Source organism: Salvelinus fontinalis, chromosome 28 (genome assembly GCF_029448725.1).
Source record: "Salvelinus fontinalis isolate EN_2023a chromosome 28, ASM2944872v1, whole genome shotgun sequence".
Lineage (NCBI taxonomy): Eukaryota > Metazoa > Chordata > Actinopteri > Salmoniformes > Salmonidae > Salvelinus > Salvelinus fontinalis.
In genome coordinates this window covers 46,081,936-46,106,935 of record NC_074692.1, presented here as the reverse complement: position 1 = coordinate 46,106,935, position 25,000 = coordinate 46,081,936, and the positions used below count along the sequence as shown (strand labels likewise).

Below are 25,000 nucleotides of genomic sequence, written 5' to 3'. Positions count from 1 at the left end.
GCAACACCAGCCATCTGCAGTGTACCAGCAACACCAGCCATCGACAGTGTACCAGCAACACCAGCCATCGACAGTGTACCAGCAACACCAGCCATCTGCAGTGTACCAGCAACACCAGCCATCGACAGTGTACCAGCAACACCAGCCATCGACAGTGTACCAGCAACACCAGCCATCGACAGTGCACCAGCAACACCAGCCATCGACAGTGTACCAGCAACACCAGCCATCTGCAGTGTACCAGCAACACCAGCCATCGACAGTGTACCAGCAACACCAGCCATCTGCAGTGTACCAGCAACACCAGCCATCGACAGTGTACCAGCAACACCAGCCATCTGCAGTTTACCAGCAACACCAGCCATCTGCAGTTTACCAGCAACACCAGCCATCGACAGTGTACCAGCAACACCAGCCATCGACAGTGTACCAGCAACACCAGCCATCGACAGTGTACCAGCAACACCAGCCATCTGCAGTGTACCAGCAACACCAGCCATCGACAGTGTACCAGCAACACCAGCCATCTGCAGTGTACCAGCAACACCAGCCATCTGCAGTGTACCAGCAACACCAGCCATCTGCAGTGTACCAGCAACACCAGCCATCTGCAGTGTACCAGCAACACCAGCCATCTGCAGTGCACCAGCAACACCAGCCATCGACAGTGCACCAGCAACACCAGCCATCTGCAGTGCACCAGCAACACCAGCCATCGACAGTGTACCAGCAACACCAGCCATCGACAGTGCACCAACAATCCGGATTCAACACAACAGGACTTCACATCTCTCTCGTGCCGTGTAGAACACATTAATACTTCTTCAGAGCTGTGGAGAAGCTGGTGGAGAACTTTGACCTGAGACAGTAATGTCTGATATATAGTAACACAAGAGCAATAAAACACACAAGAAGGGAGGAGCTATATACAGGAAGTACCAATACCAGATCAACTGAATCACATTGTATTTGTCACATGCTTACTTACTTACAAGCCCTTAACCAACAACGCAGTTTTAAGAAAATACCCCCCTAAATAAGTAAGAGATAAGAATAACCAATTATTAATAAATAACAATATTATTATATTACAGGGGGTACCGGTATAGAGTCAATGTGGAGGCTATATACAGGGGGTACCGGTACAGAGTCAATGTGGAGGCTATATACAGGGGCTACCGGTACAGAGTCAATGTGGAGGCTATATACAGGGGGTACCGGTACAGAGTCAATGTGGAGGCTATATACAGGGGGTACCGGTACAGAGTCAATGTGGAGGCTACCTACAGGGTGTACCAGTACAGAGTCAATGTGGAGGCTATATACAGGGTGTTACGGTACAGAGTCAATGTGGAGGCTATATACAGGGGGTACCGGTACAGAGTCAATGTGGAGACTATATACAGGGTGTTACGGTACAGAGTCAATGTGGAGGCTATATTACAGGGGGTACCGGTACAGAGTCAATGTGGAGGCTATATACAGGGGGTACCGGTACAGAGTCAATGTGGAGGCTATATACAGGGGGTACCGGTACAGAGTCAATGTGGAGGCTATATTACAGGGGGTACCGGTACAGAGTCAATGTGGAGGCTATATACAGGGGGTACCGGTACAGAGTCAATGTGGAGGCTATATACAGGGGGTACCGGTACAGAGTCAATGTGGAGGCTATATACAGGGGCTACCGGTACAGAGTCAATGTGGAGGCTATATACAGGGGGTACCGGTACAGAGTCAATGTGGAGGCTATATACAGGGGGTACCGGTACAGAGTCAATGTGGAGGCTACCTACAGGGTGTACCAGTACAGAGTCAATGTGGAGGCTATATACAGGGTGTTACGGTACAGAGTCAATGTGGAGGCTATATACAGGGGGTACCGGTACAGAGTCAATGTGGAGACTATATACAGGGTGTTACGGTACAGAGTCAATGTGGAGGCTATATTACAGGGGGTACCGGTACAGAGTCAATGTGGAGGCTATATACAGGGGGTACCGGTACAGAGTCAATGTGGAGGCTATATACAGGGGGTACCGGTACAGAGTCAATGTGGAGGCTATATTACAGGGGGTACCGGTACAGAGTCAATGTGGAGGCTATATACAGGGGGTACTGGTACAGAGTCAATGTGGAGGCTATATTACAGAGGGTACCGGTACAGAGTCAATTTGGAGGCTATATACAGGGGGTACCGGTACAGAGTCAATGTGGAGGCTATATTACAGGGGGTACCGGTACAGAGTCAATGTGGAGGCTATATACAGGGGGTACCGGTACAGAGTCAATGTGGAGACTATATACAGGGTGTTACGGTACAGAGTCAATGTGGAGGCTATATTACAGGGGGTACCGGTACAGAGTCAATGTGGAGGCTATATACAGGGGGTACCGGTACAGAGTCAATGTGGAGGCTATATACAGGGGGTACCGGTACAGAGTCAATGTGGAGGCTATATTACAGGGGGTACCGGTACAGAGTCAATGTGGAGGCTATATACAGGGGGTACTGGTACAGAGTCAATGTGGAGGCTATATTACAGAGGGTACCGGTACAGAGTCAATTTGGAGGCTATATACAGGGGGTACCGGTACAGAGTCAATGTGGAGGCTATATACAGGGGGTACCGGTACAGAGTCAATGTGGAGGCTATATACAGGGGGTACCGGTACAGAGTCAATGTGTGGGGGAACCGGTGTCGAGGTAATTGAGGTAATATGTACATGTAGGTAGAGTTATTAAAGTGACTATGCATAGATTATAACAGAGAGTAGCAGCAGTGTAGAAGAGGGGGCGGGGGGGGGGGGGCAATGCAAATAGTCTGGGAAGCCATTTGATTAGCTGTTCAGGAGTCTTATGGATTGGGGGGTAGAAGATGTTTAGAAGCCTTTTGGACCTAGACTTGGCGCTCCGGTACCGCTTGCCGTGCGGTAGCAGAGAGAACAGTCTATGACTAGGGTGGCTGGAGTCTTTGACAAATTTTAGGGCCTTCCTCTGACACCGCCTGGTATAGAGATCCTGGATGGCAGGAAGCTTGTTCCCGGTTATGTCCTGGGCCATACGTACTACCCTCTGTAGCGCCTTGCGGTCGGAGGCCGAGCAGTTGCCATACCAGGCAGTGATGCGACCAGTCAGGATGCTCTCGATGGTGCAGCTACAAAACCTTTTGAGGATCTGAGGACCCATGCCAAATCTTTTCAGTCTCCTGAGGGGGAATAGGTTTTGTCGTGCCCTCTTTACGACTGTCTTGCTGTGCTTGGACCATGTTAGTTTGTTGGTGATGTGGACACCAAGGAACTTGAAGCTCTCAAACTGCTCCATTACAGCCCCGTCGATGAGAACGGGGGTTTGCTTGGTCCTCCTTTTCCTGTAGTCCACAATTATCTCCTTTGTCTTGATCACGTTGAGGGAGAGGTTGTTGTCCTTGCACCGCACGGCCAGGTCTCTGACCTCCTCCCTATAGGCTGTCTCATCGTTGTCGGTGATCAGACCAACCACGTGTCATCAGCAAACTTAATGATGGTGTTGGAATCGTGCCTAGCCGTGCAGTCGTGAGTGAACAGGGAGTACAGGAGGTGACTGAGCACGCAACCCTGAGGTGCCCCCATGTTGAGGATCAGCGTTGCAGACGTGTTGTTATCTGCCCTTACCACCTGGGGGCGGCCCGTCAGGAAGTCCAGGATCCAGTTGCAGAGGGGGGTGTTTAGTCCCAGGGTCCTGAGCTTTGAGGGCACTATGGTGTTGAACGCTGAGCTGTAGTCAATGAATAGTATTCTCACATAAGTGTTCCTTTTGTCCAGGTGTGAAAGGACAGTGTGGAGTGCAATAGAGATGGCATCATCTGTGGATCTGTTGGGGCGGTATGCAAGTTGGTTTGGGTCTGGGGTTTCTGGGATAATGGTGTTGATGTGAGCCATGACCAGCCTTTCAAAGCACTTCATGGCTACAGACATGAGTGCTACGGGTCAGTAGTCATTTAGGCAGGTTACCTTAGTGTTCTTTGGCACAGGGACTATGGTGGTCTGCTTGAAACATGTTGGTATTACAGACTCAGACAGGGAGAGATTTAAAATATCAGTGAAGACACTTGCCAGTTGGTCAGTGCATGCTCACAGTACACGTCCTGGTTATCTGTCTGGCCCTGCGGCCTTGTGAATGTTGACCTGTTTAAAGGTCTTACTCACATCGGCTACAGAGAGCATGATTACACAGTCGTCCGGAACAGCTGATGCTCTCATGCATGTTTCAGTGTTACTTGCCTCGAAGCGAGCATAGAAGTTATTTAGCTCGTCTGGTAGGCTTGTGTCACTGGGCAGCTCTCGGCTGTGCTTCCCTTTGTAGTCTGTAATAGTTTGCAAGCCCTGCCACATCCGACAAGCGTCGGAGCCGGTGTAGTACGATTCGATCTTAGTCCTGGATTGACGCTGTGTGCAGAGGTATGAGGCAAGGGTATGAGGTATTTGAGATAGATATGTAGATGAAGACAGGGTAAGGTGACTAGGCATCAGCATAAGTACCAACATAAGTGAATTTGCTCAAGGGCACATTGAAAGATTTTTCACCTTGTCGACTCGAACCAGCAACGTTTCGGTTACTGGCCCTAACCACTACCTGACATCTTGTTTATTTTCCCTGCCACACCAGTTATTGACCCACTTTTTCATGTGGGAGAGGGCAGTGTGAAATGCAATTGGGAATGCGTCATTTGTGGATCTGTTGGGTTGTTATGCGAATTGGAATGGGTCCAGGGTTTCTGGGATGATGGTGTTGGATGTGTGTCATGACCAGGCTTTCAAAGCACTTCACAATTACGGATGTGAGTGCTACAGGGCGATGTAGTCATTTAGGCAGGTTACCTTGTAGTTCTTGGGAATAGGGACAATGGTGGTCCGCTAGAAACATGTTGGGATTACAGACTGGGACAAGGAGAGATTGAACATATCTGTGAAGACACTTGCCAGCTGATCTGTGTATGCTTTGAGAACGTGCCATGATATTCCTTCTGGCCCGGCGGCCTTGAGTGTTAACCTGGTTAAATGTTTTACTCACGTCGTCCACGGAGAGCGATATCACACAGTTATCCGGAACAACAGGGGTTTTCACACAAGACTCAATGTTGTATTCCTCGAAGCGAGCATAAAAGCATTTAGCTCATTTGGGAGTTATGCGTCCATAGGCAACTCACGGCTGGGTTACCCTTTGTAATCCATTATCGTCTGCAAGCCCTGCCACATACGACAAGCGTCAGAGCCAGTGTAATAGGATTCCACCTTCCTCTTATATTGTCCTTTTGCATGTTTGATTTCTCGTCAGAGGTCGTTGCGGAGGGCTTTCCTGTATGCGTCCTTATCCATTTCCCATTTCTTGTAAGTGTCCAGCCTTTAGCCCAGTGCGTATATTGCCTGTAATCCATAGTTTTTGGTTTGGATACATTTGTATAGTCACTGTGGGGACGACGTGGTCTAAGCAGCCCATTACTAATGTGGTAAACTCCTCAATGCTATCGGATGAATCCCTGAACATATTCCAGTCTGTACTAGATAAAACAGTCTTGTAGCCTCGCGTCATCGGACCACTTACATATTGAGCGCATCACTGGTACTTCCTGTTTGAGCTTTTGTTTGTAGGCAGGAGAATGGAGTAATGGTCAGATTTGCCGAATGGAGGATGAGGGAAGGCCTTGTATGTGTTTCTGTTGGTAGAATAAAAGTAGTCTACAGTTCTAGTGTCCCTAGTGGCGTAGGAGGCGTGTTAGTAGAAGTGAGGTAGAACGGTTTTAAGTCTCCCCGTGTTAAAGTCTCCGCCCACCAGAAACGCTGTCTCTGCGTGAGCAGTTTCTTGTTTGTTTATGGCCCCATACAGTTTGTTGAGTGGCAAAGTGGTGTTGGCTTGCGGAAGGATGTATACAGCCCGTGATGATGGTCTGCAGCTTACAATGAGGTATGCTATATCCGGTGAGCAAAACGCTTGAGATTTCCTTCACAATGGAAGCAGCGCAGTTTATGAAGAGACACCCCCCTCACCCTTTGGACTTGACTGAGGCCGCCTTCGTCCGATCGTGCCACTACAGCTTTCAAATCTCTCTGATAGGTGACTCTCGAACAAATCTCATCCATCTTATTCTCCAGTGACTGGACATTTGCCAATAGAACGGAGGGGAGTGCCGGTCAAAATGCTCTTCGTCTCAATCTCACCGGGATGTCGGCATGTCTCTCGCGTGTACGGCTGAGAAACAAAGGAATGGGGTCCGGTATGAACAAGGGAACAGCTGAGTCGGATTTGAAGTCGAAATCGAGGTTAGTAACTGTCGATCTGATGTCCAGAAGTACTTGGAGGTCATATGTGATAGTAGTATGACATTTCTGTAAAAAATAAAGATAAACACGTAAAAAGTCACTAAATACTAAAGACGGGTTGTAACTCGTAGGATACGGGTTGTAACTCGTAGGATACGGGTTGTAACTCGTAGGATACGGGTTGTAACTCGTAGGATACGGGTTGTAACTCGTAGGATACGGGTTGTAACTCGTAGGATACGGGTTGTAACTCGTAGGATACGGGTTGTAACTCGTAGGATACGGGTTGTAACTCGTAGGATACGGGTTGTAACTCGTAGGATACGGGTTGTAACTCGTAGGATACGGGTTGTAACTCGTAGGATACGGGTTGTAACTCGTAGGATACGGGTTGTAACTCGTAGGATACGGGTTGTAACTCGTAGGATACGGGTTGTAACTCGTAGGATACGGGTTGTAACTCGTAGGATACGGGTTGTAACTCGTAGGATGTCGCCCTTCTCCGTCGGGACCATCTCTTCAATCTGAATTTGACCAGTATTCTCGTAGCAAAAATAATCCTGCAGCAACAAGATTTGAACGTTTCATCTATAATGTTGATTGATCCAGTGGTTAGGCTATTAGCTGGGAAAAATTAGGTCACATGACAAGTGGAATCCTGTTAATATAACCGTGTGTTAGTTTGGGTTTTCAATGACTTCATGTCAAGAAGCTCATCTGCACACGCTGTCTATAGACTTTTCTACTGTATTATTGACTGTATGTTTGATTTATTCCATGTGTAAATCTGTGTTGTTATATGTGTCGCACTGCTATGCTTTATCTTGGCCAGGTCGCAGTTGTAAATGAGAACTTGTTCTCAACTGGCCTACCTGGTTAAATAAAGGTGTTCTCAACTGGCCTACCTGGTTAAATAAAGGTGTTCTCAACTGGCCTACCTGGTTAAATAAAGGTGTTCTCAACTGGCCTACCTGGTTAAATAAAGGTGTTCTCAACTGGCCTACCTGGTTAAATAAAGGTGTTCTCAACTGGCCTACCTGGTTAAATAAAGGTGTTCTCAACTGGCCTACCTGGTTAAATAAAGGTGTTCTCAACTGGCCTAAATGGTTAAATAAAGGTGTTCTCAACTGGCCTACCTGGTTAAATAAAGGTGTTCTCAACTGGCCTACCTGGTTAAATAAAGGTGTTCTCAACTGGCCTACCTGGTTAAATAAAGGTGTTCTCAACTGGCCTACCTGGTTAAATAAAGGTGTTCTCAACTGGCCTACCTGGTTAAATAAAGGTGTTCTCAACTGGCCTACCTGGTTAAATAAAGGTGTTTTCAACTGGCCTACCTGGTTAAATAAAGGTGTTCTCAACTGGCCTACCTGGTTAAATAAAGGTGTTCTCAACTAGCCTACCTGGTTAAATAAAGGTGTTCTCAACTGGCCTACCTGGTTAAATAAAGGTGTTCTCAACTAGCCTACCTGGTTAAATAAAGGTGTTCTCAACTGGCCTACCTGGTTAAATAAAGGTGTTCTCAACTGGTCTACCTGGTTAAATAAAGGTGTTCTCAACTGGCCTACCTGGTTAAATAAAGGTGTTCTCAACTAGCCTACCTGGTTAAATAAAGGTGTTGTCAACTAGCCTACCTGGTTAAATAAAGGTGTTCTCAACTGGTCTACCTGGTTAAATAAAGGTGTTCTCAACTTGCCTACCTGGTTAAATAAAGGTGTTCTCAACTGGCCTACCTGGTTAAATAAAGGTGTTCTCAACTAGCCTACCTGGTTAAATAAAGGTGTTCTCAACTGGTCTACCTGGTTAAATAAAGGTGTTCTCAACTGGCCTACCTGGTTAAATAAAGGTGAAATTAAAATATAGTGATGAAATGCTACACCTGTACTTCCTGACATTTCTTAGTATATTTCCTTATATTATATTTTCTAAAAATATATATATTTTTATATCTTTCTTTAATTTAAGGTGAGGCTCCTCTGCCCTGAGGTCAGTTGGCATTTCTCCTGCTGATAAATGACTTTAACGTGTGGATATGTGCCAGTGGAGGCTGATGTCACTTTATGTCAGAGACTCACTGTTACGGCTGTAACGTAAAGAATGGAACGGTATCAAACACATCATTAAACATTCCATTCCAGCCATTACAATGAGCTGTCCTCCGATTTAAAGTGAAACCAGCCTCCACTGATCTGTGTCTAAAGGAGTGGGGTTGTGAGGAGAGACAAGAGTAGGAGCTGATCCTAGATCTGTGTCTAAAGGAGTGGGGTTGTGAGGAGAGACAAGAGTAGGAGCTGATCCTAGATCTGTGTCTAAAGGAGTGGGGTTGTGAGGAGAGACAAGAGTAGGAGCTGATCCTAGATCTGTGTCTAAAGGAGTGGGGTTGTGAGGAGAGACAAGAGTAGGAGCTGATCCTAGATCTGTGTCTAAAGGAGTGGGGTTGTGAGGAGAGACAAGAGTAGGAGCTGATCCTAGATCTGTGTCTAAAGGAGTGAGGTTGTGAGGAGAGACAAGAGTAGGAGCTGATCCTAGATCTGTGTCTAAAGAGTGAGGTTGTGAGGAGAGACAAGAGTAGGAGCTGATCCTAGATCTGTGTCTAAAGGAGTGGGGTTGTGAGGAGAGACAATATGAACTGATCCTAGATCTGTGTCTAAAGGAGTGGGGTTGTGAGGAGAGACAGAGTAGGAGCTGATCCTAGATCTGTGTCTAAAGGAGTGGGGTTGTGAGGAGAGACAAGAGTAGGAGCTGATCCTAGATCTGTGTCTAAAGGAGTGGGGTTGTGAGGAGAGACAGAGTAGGAGCTGATCCTAGATCTGTGTCTAAAGGAGTGGGGTTGTAAGGAGAGACAGTATGAACTGATCCTAGATCTGTGTCTAATGGAGTGGGGTTGTGAGGAGAGACAGGAGTAGGAGCTGATCCTAGATCTGTGTCTAAAGGAGTGGGGTTGTGAGGAGAGACAGGAGTAGGAGCTGATCCTAGATCTGTGTCTAAAGGAGTGGGGTTGTAAGGAGAGACAGTATGAACTGATCCTAGATCTGTGTCTAATGGAGTGGGGTTGTGAGGAGAGACAGGAGTAGGAGCTGATCCTAGATCTGTGTCTAAAGGAGAGGGGTTGTGAGGAGAGACAGAGTAGGAGCTGATCCTAGATCTGTGTCTAAAGGAGTGGGGTTGTAAGGAGAGACTAATGGGGATGTGACGTACCTGAGTCGTCCATCCATCTTGGCGACAGAGCCCGGGGCCAGACTGTGGATGTAGATGGCTGGAGGACAGTTCTCCAGAGTTAGACAGCAGGTCCCTATACCCAGACCCACGCCGGGCTCTGACAGAGGAACACACAAACACACCCACGCGCGCACGCGCGCACACACACGCACGCACGCACGCACGCACGCACGCACGCACGCACGCACACACACACACACACACACACACACACACACACACACACACACACACACACACACACACGACACACACGACACACACGACACACACGACACACACGACACACACGACACATGACACACGACACAAAGGCAGTAGATTAGACTCAAGGACACAGGGAGGATGAGAAGTTGCATTTGTAAAAATTCTTAAAATGTTATGTCTTTCTCTTCTTCCTCCATAGTTATATGTGATGAAATGGAGGCTGGATCAACTCCTATTGAAGTTACAGTAAAACGCATGGGGAGGGCATATGAAATGGAGGCTGGATCAACTCCTATTGAAGTTACAGTAAAACGCATGGGGAGGGCATATGAAATGGAGCCTGGATCAACTCCTATGGATCAACTCCTATAGTTACATTTCTCCAGCTCCGTCCCTTAGTTGTTTACCAAAACTGTGGTGGGGTTTCCGCTTTATTGCTGAACTGACAATAACACCTCCAGGTATTTAGCAATCCTTCATTTCCCCCCCAAAAATGACTCTGCTGTGTTCTAAGACTAACAGGTTTGGACCCCTGGCAGGACAGGTTTGGACCCTGGCAAGACAGGTTTGGACCCCTGGCAAGACAGGTTTGGACCCCTGGCAAGACAGGTTTGGACCCCTGGCAAGACAGGTTTGGACCCCTGGCAAGACAGGTTTGGACCCCTGGCAAGACAGGTTTGGACCCCTGGCAAGACAGGTTTGGACCCTGGCAAGACAGGTTTGGACCTTGGCAAGACAGGTTTGGACCCTGGCAAGACAGGTTTGGACCCTGGCAAGACAGGTTTGGACCCTGGCAAGACAGGTTTGGACCCTGGCAAGACAGGTTTGAACCCTGGCAAGACAGGTTTGGACCCTGGCAGGACATGTTTGGACCCTGGCAGGGCAGGTTTGGACCCTGGTAGGACATGTTTGAAGCCCTGGCAGGACATGTTTGTCCCCCTGGCAGGACAGGTTTGGACCCCTGGCAGGACAGGTTTGGACCCCTGGCAGGACAGGTTTGGACCCCTGGCAGGACAGGTTTGGACCCCTGGCAAGACAGGTTTGGACCCTTGGTATGACAGGTTTGGACCCCTGGCAGGACAGGTTTGGACCCCTGGCAGGACAGGTTTGGACCCCTGGCAGGACAGGTTTGGACCCCTGGCAGGACAGGTTTGGACCCCTGGCAGGACAGGTTTGGACCCTGGCAGGACAGGTTTGGACCCTGGCAGGACAGGTTTGGACCTTGGCAGGTTTGAACCCCTGGCAGGACAGGTTTGGACCCTGGCAGGTTTGAACCCTGGCAGGACATGTTTTGACCCTGGCAGGTTTGGACCCTGGCAGGTTTGGACCTTGGCAGGTTTGGACCCTGGTAGGACAGGTTTGGACCCTGGTAGGACAGGTTTGGACCCTGGCAGGACAGGTTTGGACCCTGGAAGGACAGGTTTGGACCCTGGCAGGTTTGGACCCTGGTAGGACAGGTTTGAACCCTGGTAGGACAGGTTTGGACCCTGGCAGGACAGGTTTGGACCCTGGCTGGACAGGTTTGGACCCCTGGTAGGACAGGTTTGGACCCTGGCAGGACAGGTTTGGACCCTGGCAGGTTTGGACCCTGGTAGGACAGGTTTGGACCCTGGTAGGACAGGTTTGGACCCTGGTAGGACAGGTTTGGACCCTGGCAGGACAGGTTTGGACCCTGGCAGGACAGGTTTGGACCCCTGGAAGGACAGGTTTGGACTCTGGCAGGACAGGTTTGGACCCTGGTAGGACAGGTTTGGACCCCTGGCAGGACAGGTTTGGACCCCTGGTAGGACAGGTTTGGACCCCTGGTAGGACAGGTTTGGACCCCTGGCAGGACAGGTTTGGACCCCTGGTAGGACAGGTTTGGACCCCTGGTAGGACAGGTTTGGACCCTGGCAGGACATGTTAGGACCCTGGCAGGACAGGTTTGGACCCCTGGCAGGACAGGTTTGTAACCTGGCAGGACATGTTTGGACCCTGGTAGGACAGGTTTGGACCCCTGGCAGGACAGTCTATTGTTTATAAAAATGTTATCTGCTGTGTTCCAAGACCAACAGGTTTTTTACCCTGGCAGGACAGGTTTGGTCCCCTGGCAGGACAGTGAGTTGGTGAGAGGACTACTATACTGTATGCCCATAGCATCTCCTGACACCATGCTTTACCGTTGCCACTTGGAATAGACAGTAAGAATAGTAAAGAATAGATCTAATGGAGTATTTAATATCTTAATAAACTAATGTCAACTCAAATCAACAAAAGCCAATCTAACACCCGACTGAACTGAGCTACACAACTGAACTGAAATAAACCCCACTTTGTCAGGTACCTTTGTTGAGCGTAACCTCCATGATGATGCGGTCCTTGGGGCCAGGACCGTGGGGTCCCTTACGGGCTTCGGGGGGTTCGTCGAAGGTGGGGGGTACTGGGGTGGGGTTGCCCCCGCTGGTGTTGGAGTTCGGGGAGGAGGAGCGGCTGAGAAGGGTGGGGGTGGGGCACGGAGTCAGGCTGGGGCTGCGGAGACGTGTCCGTACCGTTAGAGTCACCACACCCTTCTTCAGCTGCTGCAGGGGACACAGAGACAGGACACAGAGACAATACACATAGACAGGACACAGAGACAGGACACAGAGACAATACACATAGACAGGACACAGAGACAGTACACAGAGACAGGACACAGAGACAGTACACAGAGACAGGACACAGAGACAGGACACAGAGACAGGACATAGAGACAGGACACAGAGACAGGACACAGAGACAGGACACAGAGACAGGACACAGAGACAATACACAGAGACAGGACACATAGACAGGACACAGAGACAGGACACAGAGACAATACACATAGACAGGACACAGAGACAGGACACAGAGACAATACACAGAGACAGGACACAGAGACAGGACACAGAGACAGGACACAGAGACAATACACAGAGACAGGACACATAGACAGGACACAGAGACAGGACACAGAGACAATACACAGAGACAGGACACAGTGACAGGACACAGAGACAGGACACAGTGACAGGACACAGAGACAGGACACAGAGACAGGACACAGAGACAGGACACAGAGACAGTACACAGAGACAGGACACAGAGACAGGACACAGAGACAGGACACAGAGACAGGACACAGAGACAGGACACAGAGACAGGACACAGAGACAGTACACAGAGACAGGACACAGAGACAGGACACAGAGACAGGACACAGAGACAGGACACAGAGACAGGACACAGAGACAGGACACAGAGACAGGACACAGAGACAATACACATAGACAGGACACAGAGACAGGACACAGGGACAGGACACAGAGACAGGACACAGAGACAGGACACAGAGACAGGACACAGAGACAATACACATAGACAGGACACAGAGACAGGACACAGAGACAGGACACAGAGACAGGACACAGAGACAGGACACAGAGACAATACACATAGACAGGACACATAGACAGGACACAGAGACAGTACACAGAGACAGGACACAGAGACAGGACACAGAGACAGGACACAGAGACAGGACACAGAGACAGGACACAGAGACAGGACACAGAGACACAGTGTTAGGACCAAAACAACAACGTCAACAACATTAACACCAACAGAGCGTCATACTGATTTCAGGTCTGACTCTCTCATTGATTGGTCAAAAGCCACTGAGATGAGGTCTGACTCTCTCATTGATTGGTCAAAAGCCACTGAGATGAGGTCTGACTCTCTCATTGATTGGTCAAAAGCCACTGAGATGAGGTCTGACTCTCTCATTGATTGGTCAAAAGCCACTGAGATGAGGTCTGACTCTCTCATTGATTGGTCAAAAGCCACTGAGATGAGGTCTGACTCTCTCATTGATTGGTCAAAAGCCACTGAGATGAGGTCTGACTCTCTCATTGATTGGTCAAAAGCCACTGAGATGAGGTCTGACTCTCTCATTGATTGGTCAAAAGCCACTGAGATGAGGTCTGACTCTCTCATTGATTGGTCAAAAGCCACTGAGATGAGGTCTGACTCTCTCATTGATTGGTCAAAAGCCACTGAGATGAGGTCTGACTCTCTCATTGATTGGTCAAAAGCCACTGAGATGAGGTCTGACTCTCTCATTGATTGGTCAAAAGCCACTGAGATGAGGTCTGACTCTCTCATTGATTGGTCAAAAGCCACTGAGATGCACCACTTCTGTTTTAAGGGTTATCCTCCAAAAGGAATTTCTGAAAAACCCGGGAACTTAGGTCGACCCTATTCCTAACCCTAACCCTAACCTTATGCCTAACCCTAACCCTATTCCTAACCCTAACCCTAACCTTATTCCTAACCCTAACCATAACCCGGACTGTTACCTTGAAGGTCTGGATGGCCTAAACTTTAACCCTAACCCTGTACTAACCCTAACCCAGACTGTTACCTTGAAGGTCTGGATGGCCTAAACCATAATCCTAACCCTAACCCTAACCCAGACTGTTACCTTGAAGGTCAGGATGGCCTAAACCTTAATCCTAACCCTAACCCTAACCCAGACTGTTACCTTGAAGGTCAGGATGGCCTAAACCTTAATCCTAACCCTAACCCTAACCCAGACTGTTACCTTGAAGGTCAGGATGGCCTAAACCTTATTCCTAACCCTAACACAGACTGTTTACCTTGAAGGTCAGGATGGCCTAAACCTTATTCCTAACCCTAACACAGACTGTTTACCTTGAAGGTCAGGATGGCCTAAACCTTATTCCTAACCCTAACCCAGACTGTTACCTTGAAGGTCAGGATGGCCTGCTGGTGGGTCAGGCCCTGGAGAGAGTCTCCATTCACCTCCAGAATCTCATCTCCCTCTTTCAGTCTTCCGTCTGCGACCGCTGCTCCGTTATGGAAGATAGTCTTGACAAAGATCCCCATCCTTCCTCGGGCAGAGTCCTGCCCACCGACGATGCTGAAGCCCAGTCCCTAACACACACACACACACACACACACACACACACACACACACACACACACACACACACACACACACACACACACACACACACACACACACACACACACACACACACACACACACACACATATATGTTTCACAACCGCCGAGCAGAACCAACTGCCAACAATACTGTCTGAACCCCAGGGCCTAAAACTAGACACTTCATTCAGAACCAAAAGCGGTAGGAAGTACTAACAGCCTGACTCATTACATGTGCATACCAGGTATGTTCCCAACCACACACAAACACATGAAAAGGACTTGGCTTCTGTAGACCATGCAGAGTGTTTCAACATGCAAACACATTCACTGTGAAATTGTTTCAAGCTTCTGACTAAAAATATACCAAGATGAATAGGATGTTACTTTTTTCAATAGACAACTCAATTCCAATATCATGCTTCTCTGTTTCCAGGTCTGTCAATGATGTTTAGCATGAAGGACTGTATGTCTGGGGGGGTGAGAGAAGAACTGTATGTCTGGGAGGGGGGTGAGAGAAGGACTGTATGTCTGGGGGGGTGAGAGAAGGACTGTATGTCTGGGGGGAGGGGGGTGAGAGAAGGACTGTATGTCTGGGGGGAGGGGGGTGAGAGAAGGACTGTATGTCTGGGGGGAGGGGGGTGAGAGAAGGACTGTATGTCTGGGGGGAGGGGGGGAGAGAAAGACTGTATGTCTGGGGGGAGGGTGAGAGAAGGACTGTATGTCTGGGGGGGGGGGTGAGAGAAGGACTGTATGTCTGGGGGGGGGTGAGAGAAGGACTGTATGTCTGGGAGGAGGGGGGTGAGAGAAGGACTGTATGTCTGGGGGGAGGGGGGTGAGAGAAGGACTGTATGTCTGGGTGGAGGGGGTGAGAGAAGGACTGTATGTCTGGGAGGGGGGGGGGGTGAGAGAAGGACTGTATGTCTGGGGGGGAGGGTGAGAGAAGGACTGTATGTCTGGGGGGGTGAGAGAAGGACTGTATGTCTGGGAGGAGGGGGGTGAGAGAAGAACTGTATGTCTGGGGGGGAGGGTGAGAGAAGGACTGTATGTCTGGGGGGGGGAGAGAAGGACTGTATGTCTGGGAGGAGGGGGGTGAGAGAAGAACTGTATGTCTGGGTGGAGGGGGGTGAGAGAAGGACTGTATGTCTGGGAGGGGGTGAGAGAAGGACTGTATGTCTGGGGGGAGGGGGGGGAGAGAAGGACTATATGTCTGGGGGGGGGGTGAGAGAAGGACTGTATGTCTGGGGGGGTGAGAGAAGGACTGTATGTCTGGGGGGGGGTGAGAGAAGGACTGTATGTCTGGGGGGGGGGGTGAGAGAAGGACTGTATGTCTGGGGGGGTGAGAGAAGGACTGTATGTCTGGGGGGGTGAGAGAAGGACTGTATGTCTGGGAGGAGGGTGAGAGAAGGACTGTATGTCTGGGAGGGGGGTGAGAGAAGGACTGTATGTCTGGGGGGGGGGGTGAGAGAAGGACTGTATGTCTGGGGGAGGGGGGTGAGAGAAGGACTGTATGTCTGGTGGGGTGAGAGAAGGACTGTATGTCTGGGGGGAGGGGGTGAGAGAAGGACTGTATGTCTGGGGGAGGGGGGTGAGAGAAGGACTGTATGTCTGGTGGGGTGAGAGAAGGACTGTATGTCTGGGGGGGGGGGGTGAGAGAAGGACTGTATGTCTGGGGGGGGGGGTGAGAGAAGGACGTGTGTGTGTGTGCGTATACCTTGGGGTGTGTGTGTGTGTGTGTGTGTATAGTGTATGTATGTGTGTGTGTGTGTGTGTGTGTGTATAGTGTGTGTATGTGTGTGCGTGTGTATAGTGTGTGTATGTGTGTGCGTGTGTGCGTGTGTGCGTGTGTGCGTGTGTGCGTGTGTGCGTGTGTGCGTGTGTGCGTGTGTGTGTAGTGTGTGTGTGTGTAGTGTGTGTAGTGTGTGTGTGTGTAATGTGTGTGTGTGTAATGTGTGTGTGTGTAATGAGTGTCGTATAGTGTGTAGTGTAGTAGTACTCACTTTTCCCTGTCCGTGTAGTGTGTAGTGTAGTAGTACTCACTTTGCCCTGTCCGTGTAGTGTGTAGTACTCACTTTGCCCTGTCCGTGTAGTGTGTAGTACTCACTTTGCCCTGTCCGTGTAGTGTGTAGTGTAGTAGTACTCACTTTGCCCTGTCCGTGTAGTGTGTAGTACTCACTTTGCCCTGTCCGTGTAGTGTGTAGTGTAGTAGTACTCACTTTGCCCTGTCCGTATAGTGTGTAGTGTAGTAGTACTCACTTTGCCCTGTCCGTGTAGTGTGTAGTACTCACTTTGCCCTGTCCGTGTAGTGTGTAGTGTGTAGTACTCACTTTGCACTGTCCGTGTAGTGTGTAGTGTGTAGTACTCACTTTGCCCTGTCCGTGTAGTGTGTAGTACTCACTTTGCCCTGTCCGTGTAGTGTGTAGTGTGTAGTACTCACCTTGCCCTGTCCGTGTAGTGTGTAGTACTCACCTTGCCCTGTCCGTGTAGTGTGTAGTGTGTAGTACTCACTTTGCCCTGTCCGTGTAGTGTGTAGTGTGTAGTACTCACTTTGCCCTGTCCGTGTAGTGTGTAGTGTGTAGTACTCACTTTGCACTGTCCGTGTAGTGTGTAGTGTGTAGTACTCACTTTGCCCTGTCCGTGTAGTGTGTAGTACTCACTTTGCCCTGTCCGTGTAGTGTGTAGTGTGTAGTACTCACCTTGCCCTGTCCGTGTAGTGTGTAGTACTCACCTTGCCCTGTCCGTGTAGTGTGTAGTGTGTAGTACTCACTTTGCCCTGTCCGTGTAGTGTGTAGTGTGTAGTACTCACTTTGCCCTGTCCGTGTAGTGTGTAGTGTGTAGTACTCACCTTGCCCTGTCCGTGTAGTGTGTAGTGTGTAGTGTGTAGTACTCACCTTGCCCTGTCCGTGTAGTGTGTAGTGTGTAGTGTGTAGTACTCACTTTGCCCTGTCCGTGTAGTGTGTAGTGTGTAGTACTCACCTTGCCCTGTCCGTGTAGTGTGTAGTGTGTAGTGTGTAGTACTCACCTTGCCCTGTCCTTTCATGAGGACGATGTTGGATATAATAGACGGCTGGGCCAGTCGCCATGGAGACTCCACTTGAAAGGTGCTCAGGGAGCGGGCTGATTTCTTAACTATCTGGTACTCCTACAGACAGAGACAATGAGACAATGAGACAATGAGACAGAGAGACAATGAGACAGAGAGACAAAGAGACAGAGAGACAAAGAGATGGAAAGACAGACAGCGAGAGGGACAGCGAGAGGGACAGCGAGAGAGAGACAGCGAGAGAGAGAGACAGTGAGAGAGAGACAGCGAGAGGGACAGCGAGAGAGACAGCGAGAGAGAGACGCGAGAGAGAGACAGCAGGAGGGAGAGCGAGAGAGACAGAGAGAGAGACAACGAGAGGGACAGCGAGAGAGACAGTGAGAGAGGGACAGCGAGAGAGACAGCGACAGAGACAGCGAGAGGGACAGCGAGAGAGAGACAGCGAGAGAGCCAACGAGAGGGAGACAGCGAGAGAGAGACAGCGAGAGAGAGACAGCGAGAGGGACAGCGAGAGGGACAGCGAGAGAGAGACAGCGAGAGAGAAACAGTGAGAGAGACACAGCACTGATTAGACAGCATCAATGTAGCGTCATCAGACAACTAGGCCTTTTTTCTAGTTCCAGTTACGTCCCAAAAACGTACGAGAACAACATTTAGACCTTGGATTTAAAGGATACAGCCACTTGCTGGCCAAAACTAGTAAACATTGTCTGGTCAATCTGCCCTTGATTAACACAGCAATTAGCAGTAGCCAACCAGGGCATTGTGATGTGAACAGGAGAGGCAGAAGGGGCCAAACTGAGAGGAAGGCTGAAAGACAGGTGAGAGAGGCCAGACAGACAGCCATACTGAGAGGTAGGCTGAAAGACAGGGAAAGAGGCCAGACAGACAGCCAAACTGAGAGGTAGGCTGAAAGACAGGTGAGAGAGGCCAGACAGACAGCCATACTGAGAGGTAGGCTGAAAGACAGGGAAAGAGGCCAGGCAGACAGCCAAACTGAGAGGAAGGCTGAAAGACAGGGAGAGAGGCCAGACAGACAGCCAAACTGAGAGGTAGGCTGAAAGACAGGTGAGAGAGGCCAGACAGACAGCCAAACTGAGAGGTAGGCTGAAAGACAGGGAGAGAGGCCAGACAGACAGCCAAACTGAGTGGTAGGCTGAAAGACGGGGAGAGAGGCCAGGCAGACAGCCAAACTGAGAGGTAGGCTGAAAGACAGGTGAGAGAGGCCAGACAGACAGCCAAACTGAGAGGTAGGCTGAAAGACAGGTGAGAGAGGCCAGACAGACAGCCAAACTGAGAGGTAGGCTGAAAGACAGGGAGAGAGGCCAGACAGACAGCCAAACTGAGTGGTAGGCTGAAAGACGGGGAGAGAGGCCAGGCAGACAGCGAAACTGAGAGATAGGCTGAAAGACAGGGGAGAGAGGCCAGACAGACAGCCAAACTGAGAGGAAGGCTGAAAGACAGGTGAGAGAAGCCAGACAGACAGCCAAACTGAGAGGTAGGCTGAAAGACAGGGAGAGAGGCCAGGCAGACAGCCAAACTGAGAGGAAGGCTGAAAGACAGGGAGAGAGGCCAGACAGACAGCGAAACTGAGAGGAAGGCTGAAAGACAGGGAGAGAGGCCAGACAGACAGCCAAACTGAGAGGTAGGCTGAAAGACGGGTGAGAGAGGCCAGGCAGACAGCCAAACTGAGAGGAAGGCTGAAAGACAGGGAGAGAGGCCAGGCAGACAGCCAAACTGAGAGGAAAGCTGAAAGACAGGGAGAGAGGCCAGGCAGACAGCCAAACTGAGAGGTAGGCTGAAAGACAGGTGAGAGAGGCCAGACAGACAGCCAAACTGAGAGGTAGGCTGAAAGACAGGGGAGAGAGGCCAGACAGACAGCCAAACTGAGAGGTAGGCTGAAAGACAGGTGAGAGAGGCCAGGCAGACAGCCAAACTGAGAGGTAGGCTGAAAGACAGGTGAGAGAGGCCAGACAGACAGCCAAACTGAGAGGTAGGCTGAGAGGCAAGCTGAGAGGAAGGCTGAGAGGCAAGCTGAGAGGTAGGCTGAAAGACAGGGGAGAGAGGCCAGACAGACAGCCAAACTGAGAGGTAGGCTGAAAGACGGGGAGGCCAGACAGACAGCCAAACTGAGAGGTAGACTGAAAGACAGGGGAGAGAGGCCAGACAGACAGCCAAACTGAGAGGAAGGCTGAAAGACAGGGAGAGAGGCCAGACAGACAGCGAAACTGAGAGGAAGGCTGAAAGACAGGGAGAGAGGCCAGACAGACAGCCAAACTGAGAGGTAGGCTGAGAGGCAAGCTGAGAGGAAGGCTGAGAGGCAAGCTGAGAGGTAGGCTGAGAGGAAGGCTGAAAGGCCAGTCTGGGCTTTGATGTCCTTCCGCCTGGCTCATTATCACACAAATCAGCCTGTGGGGACAAGGGGACAATACAGTATATCTATCAGCCTGAGGAGGGAGCAGAACAGGCTTTTAGTGTATAGCCTATTTAAAGCCAATCCAGCCACAGTAGATCAGACGTGAGGCGTCCTGGATCCCTGGCCCAGCCAGCCACTGAGAGGTCAGAGAGACACAGATACAGTATCTCTATGAGAGGAGACGGGAGATATGGAGGCTAGGTTGGGGGTTTATTTCTGTTAAACCTTCAAGGAAAATACCGTTTTGCATTATTTAATGAATGAGGATCATTTTAGCTCTCTAAGTAAGGGTGGAACCCAGAAGACAGCAGGTCTTCAGAGGACTGGCGCTGAGCACCACAGCTAAGTTTAATCCCCTTCAAGGGATAGTTCCCCAAGGGGATAGTACATTATTCCTTAACCTTCACCCTTTGACCTCTGCTGTTGTATAATGACAAGCCTTTGGGTTGGATGTGATTGGCTACGTTTAGGGTTAGGGGTGGGATTTCAACCAGTGACATTGTGTATGGCAACCCTGGCAACCTGCAGGAATAACACCATCCCCCGGACACTGACCTAGTGACTCCTGACCTCTGCTCCTGTACCCTTTGACCTACTGACCTGTCAGACCCCCGGACACTGATCTAGTGACTCCTGACCTCTGCTCCTGTACCCTTAGACCTACTGACCTGTCAGACCCCCGACACTGACCTAGTGACTCCTGACCTCTGCTCCTGTCCCTTTGACCTACTGACCTGTCAGACCCCCGGACACTGACCTAGCGACTCCTGACCTCTGCTCCTGTACCCTTTGACCTACTGACCTGTCAGACCCCCGGACACTGACCTAGTGACTCCTGACCTCTGCTCCTGTACCCTTTGACCTACTGACCTGTCAGACCCCCGGACACTGATCTAGTGACTCCTGACCTCTGCTCCTGTGCCCTTTGACCTACTGACCTGTCGGAGCCCCGGACACTGATCTAGTGACTCCTGACCTCTGCTCCTGTACCCTTAGACCTACTGACCTGTCAGACTCCCGGACACTGATCTAGTGACTCTTGACCTCTGCTCCTGTACCCTTTGACCTACTGACCTGTCGGACCCCCGGACACTGACCTAGTGACTCCTGACCTCTGCCCTTTGACCTACTGACCTGACGGATGCCCACAGTGTCTAACTGCTGAGGCAGGGAGTGTTTGCGTCCACCTCGTGTCGGTTTCTCCACCATGGTCACTCTTCGCCTCTCCATTCTCCACAATCAGCTCGTCATCCTCTCCAACAGACTCAGACGACTACCGCCCCCTGAAACACAAACCAGGAAGTCTTACTAGCCAATCAGCTCCTCTGAAACACAATACAGGACGTCTCACTATCCAATCGTCTCCTTCCGTCGTCATCGCAGTCCTCACCTGTTGTCCGTGTCCTCAACCTGTTGTCCGTGTCCTCACAAAATTAACATGGCCACATTAACTAACTACTGTCAATGACAGTGGTTCAAACCATATTGGATATCAAATGAAGGACGGCAAGTTCAAACCAGGTATGACATTAGAATGATCCTCCGCCTTTAATCATTTTCAACTGGAGCAAATACCTGTGTAGCATGACTGACTGTGTGATGAACACGCTTCACTACCTCCCTCCCTCTCTCCCTCTCTCTGTTCCTCTCTCCCTCTCTCTGTTCCTCTCTCCCTCTCTCTGTTCCTCTCTTCACGAACAAGCCCCAATTAACACATCATTAGGGACTAGTCCTCTCTCCCCCTCTCTCCCTCTCTCTCCCCTCTCTCTCCCTCTCTCTCTCCTCTCTCTGTTCCTCTCTCTCCCTCCCTCCCTCCTCACCTCTGTCTCTCTCTCTCTCTCTCTTCCTCTCTCTCTCCCTCTCTCTGTTCCTCTCTCTCCCTCCCTCCCTCCCTCCCTCCCTCTCTTCCTCTCTCTCTTCACAACCAGCCCCAATTACACATCATTAGGGACTAGTCTCTCCCCCTCTCTGTAGCATGTAGCATGACTGACTGTGTGATGAACACGCTTCACAACCAGCCCCAATTACACATCATTAGGGACTAGTCTCTCCCCCTCTCTGTAGCATGTAGCATGACTGACTGTGTAGCATGACTGACTGTGTGATGAACACGCTTCACAACCAGCCCCAATTACACATCATTAGGGACTAGTCTCTCCCCCTCTCTGTAGCATGTAGCATGACTGACTGTGTGATGAACACGCTTCACAACCATCCCCAATTACACATCATTAGGGACTAGTCTCTCTCCCTCCCTCTCTCCCTCCCTCCCTCCTCTCTCTCTCTCTCTCTCTCTCTCTCTCTCTCTCTCTCTCCCTCTCTCTCTCTCTCTCTTCCTCTCTCTCTCCCTCTCTCTGTTCCTCTCTCTCTCCCTCTCTCTCTCTCCCTCTCCCTCCCTCTCCCTCCCTCTCTCTCTCTTCCTCTCTCTCTCCCTCTCTCTCTCCCTCTCTCTGTTCCTCTCTCTCCCTCCCTCCCTCCCTCACCTCTGTCTCTCTCTCTCTCTCTCACACCTCTGTCTCTCTCTCTCTCTCTCTCTCTCCCCTCCCTCCCTCCCTCTCCCCTCCACAGGCCATGTTGTCCTCTCTCTCTCTCCCCTCTCACACCTCTGTCTCTCTCTCTCTCTCTCTCTCTCTCTCTCCCTCCCTCCCCTCCACAGGCCATGTTGTCCTCTCTCTCTCTCTCTCCTTCCTCTCTCTCTATCTCTTCCTCCACAGCCATGTTGTCCTCTCTCTCTCCCTCCCCTCCACAGGCCATGTTGTCCTCTCTCTCTCTCTCTCCCTCCCTCCACAGGCCATGTTGTCCTCTCTCTCTCTCTCACCCTCCCCTCCACAGGCCATGTGTCCTCTCTCTCTCTCTCTCTCCCTCCCTCCACAGGCCATGTTGTCCTCTCTCTCTCTCCCTCCCCTCCACAAGGCCATGTTGTCCTCTCTCTCTCTCTCTTCCCTCCCTCCACAGGCCATGTTGTCCCTCTCTCTCTCTCTCCCCAGGCCATGTTGTCCTCTCTCTCTCTCTCCCAGGCCATGTTGTTCTCTCCTCACTCTCTCCTCTCTCTCTCTCTCTCTCTCTCTCTCTCTCTCTCTCACTCTCTCTCTCTCTCTCTCTCTCTCTCTCTCCTCCACAGGCCATGTTGTCCTCTCTCTCCCTCCCCTCCACAGGCCATGTTGTCCTCTCTCTCTCTCTCTCTCCCCTCCCCTCCACAGGCCATGTTGTCCTCTCTCTCTCTCTCTCTCCCTCCCCTCCACAGGCCATGTTGTCCTCTCTCTCTCTCTCTCTCCCCTCCCCTCCACAGGCCATGTTGTCCTCCTCTCTCTCTCCCTCCCTCCACAGGCCATGTTTGTCCTCTCTCTCTCTCTCTCCCTCCCCTCCACAGGCCATGTTGTCCTCTCTCTCTCTCTCCCCAGGCCATGTGTCCTCTCTCTCTCTCTCCCCAGGCCATGTTGTTCTCTCTCTCTCTCTCTCTCTCTCTCTCTCTCTCTCTCTCTCTCTCGTCTCTTCTCTCTCTCTCTCTCTCTCTCTTCCCACCCCCCCCCCCCCACCCCCCCCCCCTACTTGTGATCTGCTCCTGAACTTCATGGATGTAGAGAGCGGCAGGTTCTTCTTTCTGTCCCTCCACCCGGCCTCGGACCTCTAGCTTCTCCAGATCAGTCAGCTGCAAGAAGGAAACATCACATGATCAATGCTGCATGTCAAGAAACTATCTGAGCCAGCCCAGTACAGCACAATAGTGTGAAAAGTGCAAGTGTGAATCCAATTTGTCAAGTTCTAGACAGCAGAGAGAGATGGAGAAATGTTATGAGAGGATGGATTTGGACTGTAATGCAGAATGGGTTTATATCTAATATTTACAAACAGTACATGGGCTGCCACGAGTTGATAACAGACAACAGGAATCATTTTTCTACCTAATGGTTTCTCAGAGGTTTCCAACATGGAGACGGCTAGGTATTTGTTTACTTTCCTCTGACTTGCCAAACACTTGCTGAGAGCAGAAGGAATGTAACACACCACATGTACAACGCCTGACCTCACACAGCGAGGGAAAAGACAAGCTGGAAACACCAGACAGTTGACAGGTCGGTCAGGCTTACAGTTGAAATTCTCACACTCTGGAACTCTAGAATTTAGAACACTCACAAACCAAAATGGAGGAAGTTCTAGCTCTTAGTATAAAACATTTTAGTGTTTTCCTTAAAGATTTCCCTTAAGGAATCATTTTCCCTTACATTTTTAAGGGTGTTGCATAGAGCCCCTCAATCATTTTCCTTAGGTACAGTGCCTTCATAAAGTATTTATACCCCTGGACTTATTCCACATTGTGTTGTGTTACAGCCTGAATTCAAAAGGGATTAAATAATATGTTTTTCTTCTCATCTACACACATTACCCCCTAATGACATCAAATACCCCTAATGACATCACAATACCCCCGAATGACATCACAATACCCCCGAATGACATCACAATACCCCCTAATGACATCACAATACCCCCGAATGACATCACAATACCCCCGAATGACATCACATACCCCCGAATGACATCACAATACCCCCGAATGACATCACAATACCCCCGAATGACATCACAATACCCCCGAGATGACATCACAATACCCCCCGAATGACATCACAATACCCCCTAAGGACATCACAATAACCCCTAATGACATCACAATACCCCCCGAATGACATCACAATACCCCCTATGACATCACAAAACCCCCCCGATTGACATCACAATACCCCTAATGACATCACAATACCCCCGAATGACATCACAATACCCCCTAATGACATCACAATACCCCCGAATGACATCACAATACCCCCTTAATGAATCACAATACCCC

General features: G+C 50.2%; 1 protein-coding gene across 1 annotated transcript in view; it reads right to left on the bottom strand.

The window, feature by feature from the left end:
* LOC129825792 (PDZ domain-containing protein 2-like) overlaps window positions 1–25,000 on the bottom strand; it is a 119,623-nt gene that overhangs the window by 85,213 nt on the left and 9,410 nt on the right. Inside the window, 8 exon segments of the mRNA XM_055885934.1 lie at window positions 9,496–9,613; window positions 12,047–12,281; window positions 14,491–14,679; window positions 17,715–17,834; window positions 21,286–21,360; window positions 21,362–21,420; window positions 21,423–21,434; window positions 23,701–23,800. Of these exon segments, the coding sequence (XP_055741909.1) occupies window positions 9,496–9,613; window positions 12,047–12,281; window positions 14,491–14,679; window positions 17,715–17,834; window positions 21,286–21,360; window positions 21,362–21,420; window positions 21,423–21,434; window positions 23,701–23,800 (908 nt within the window).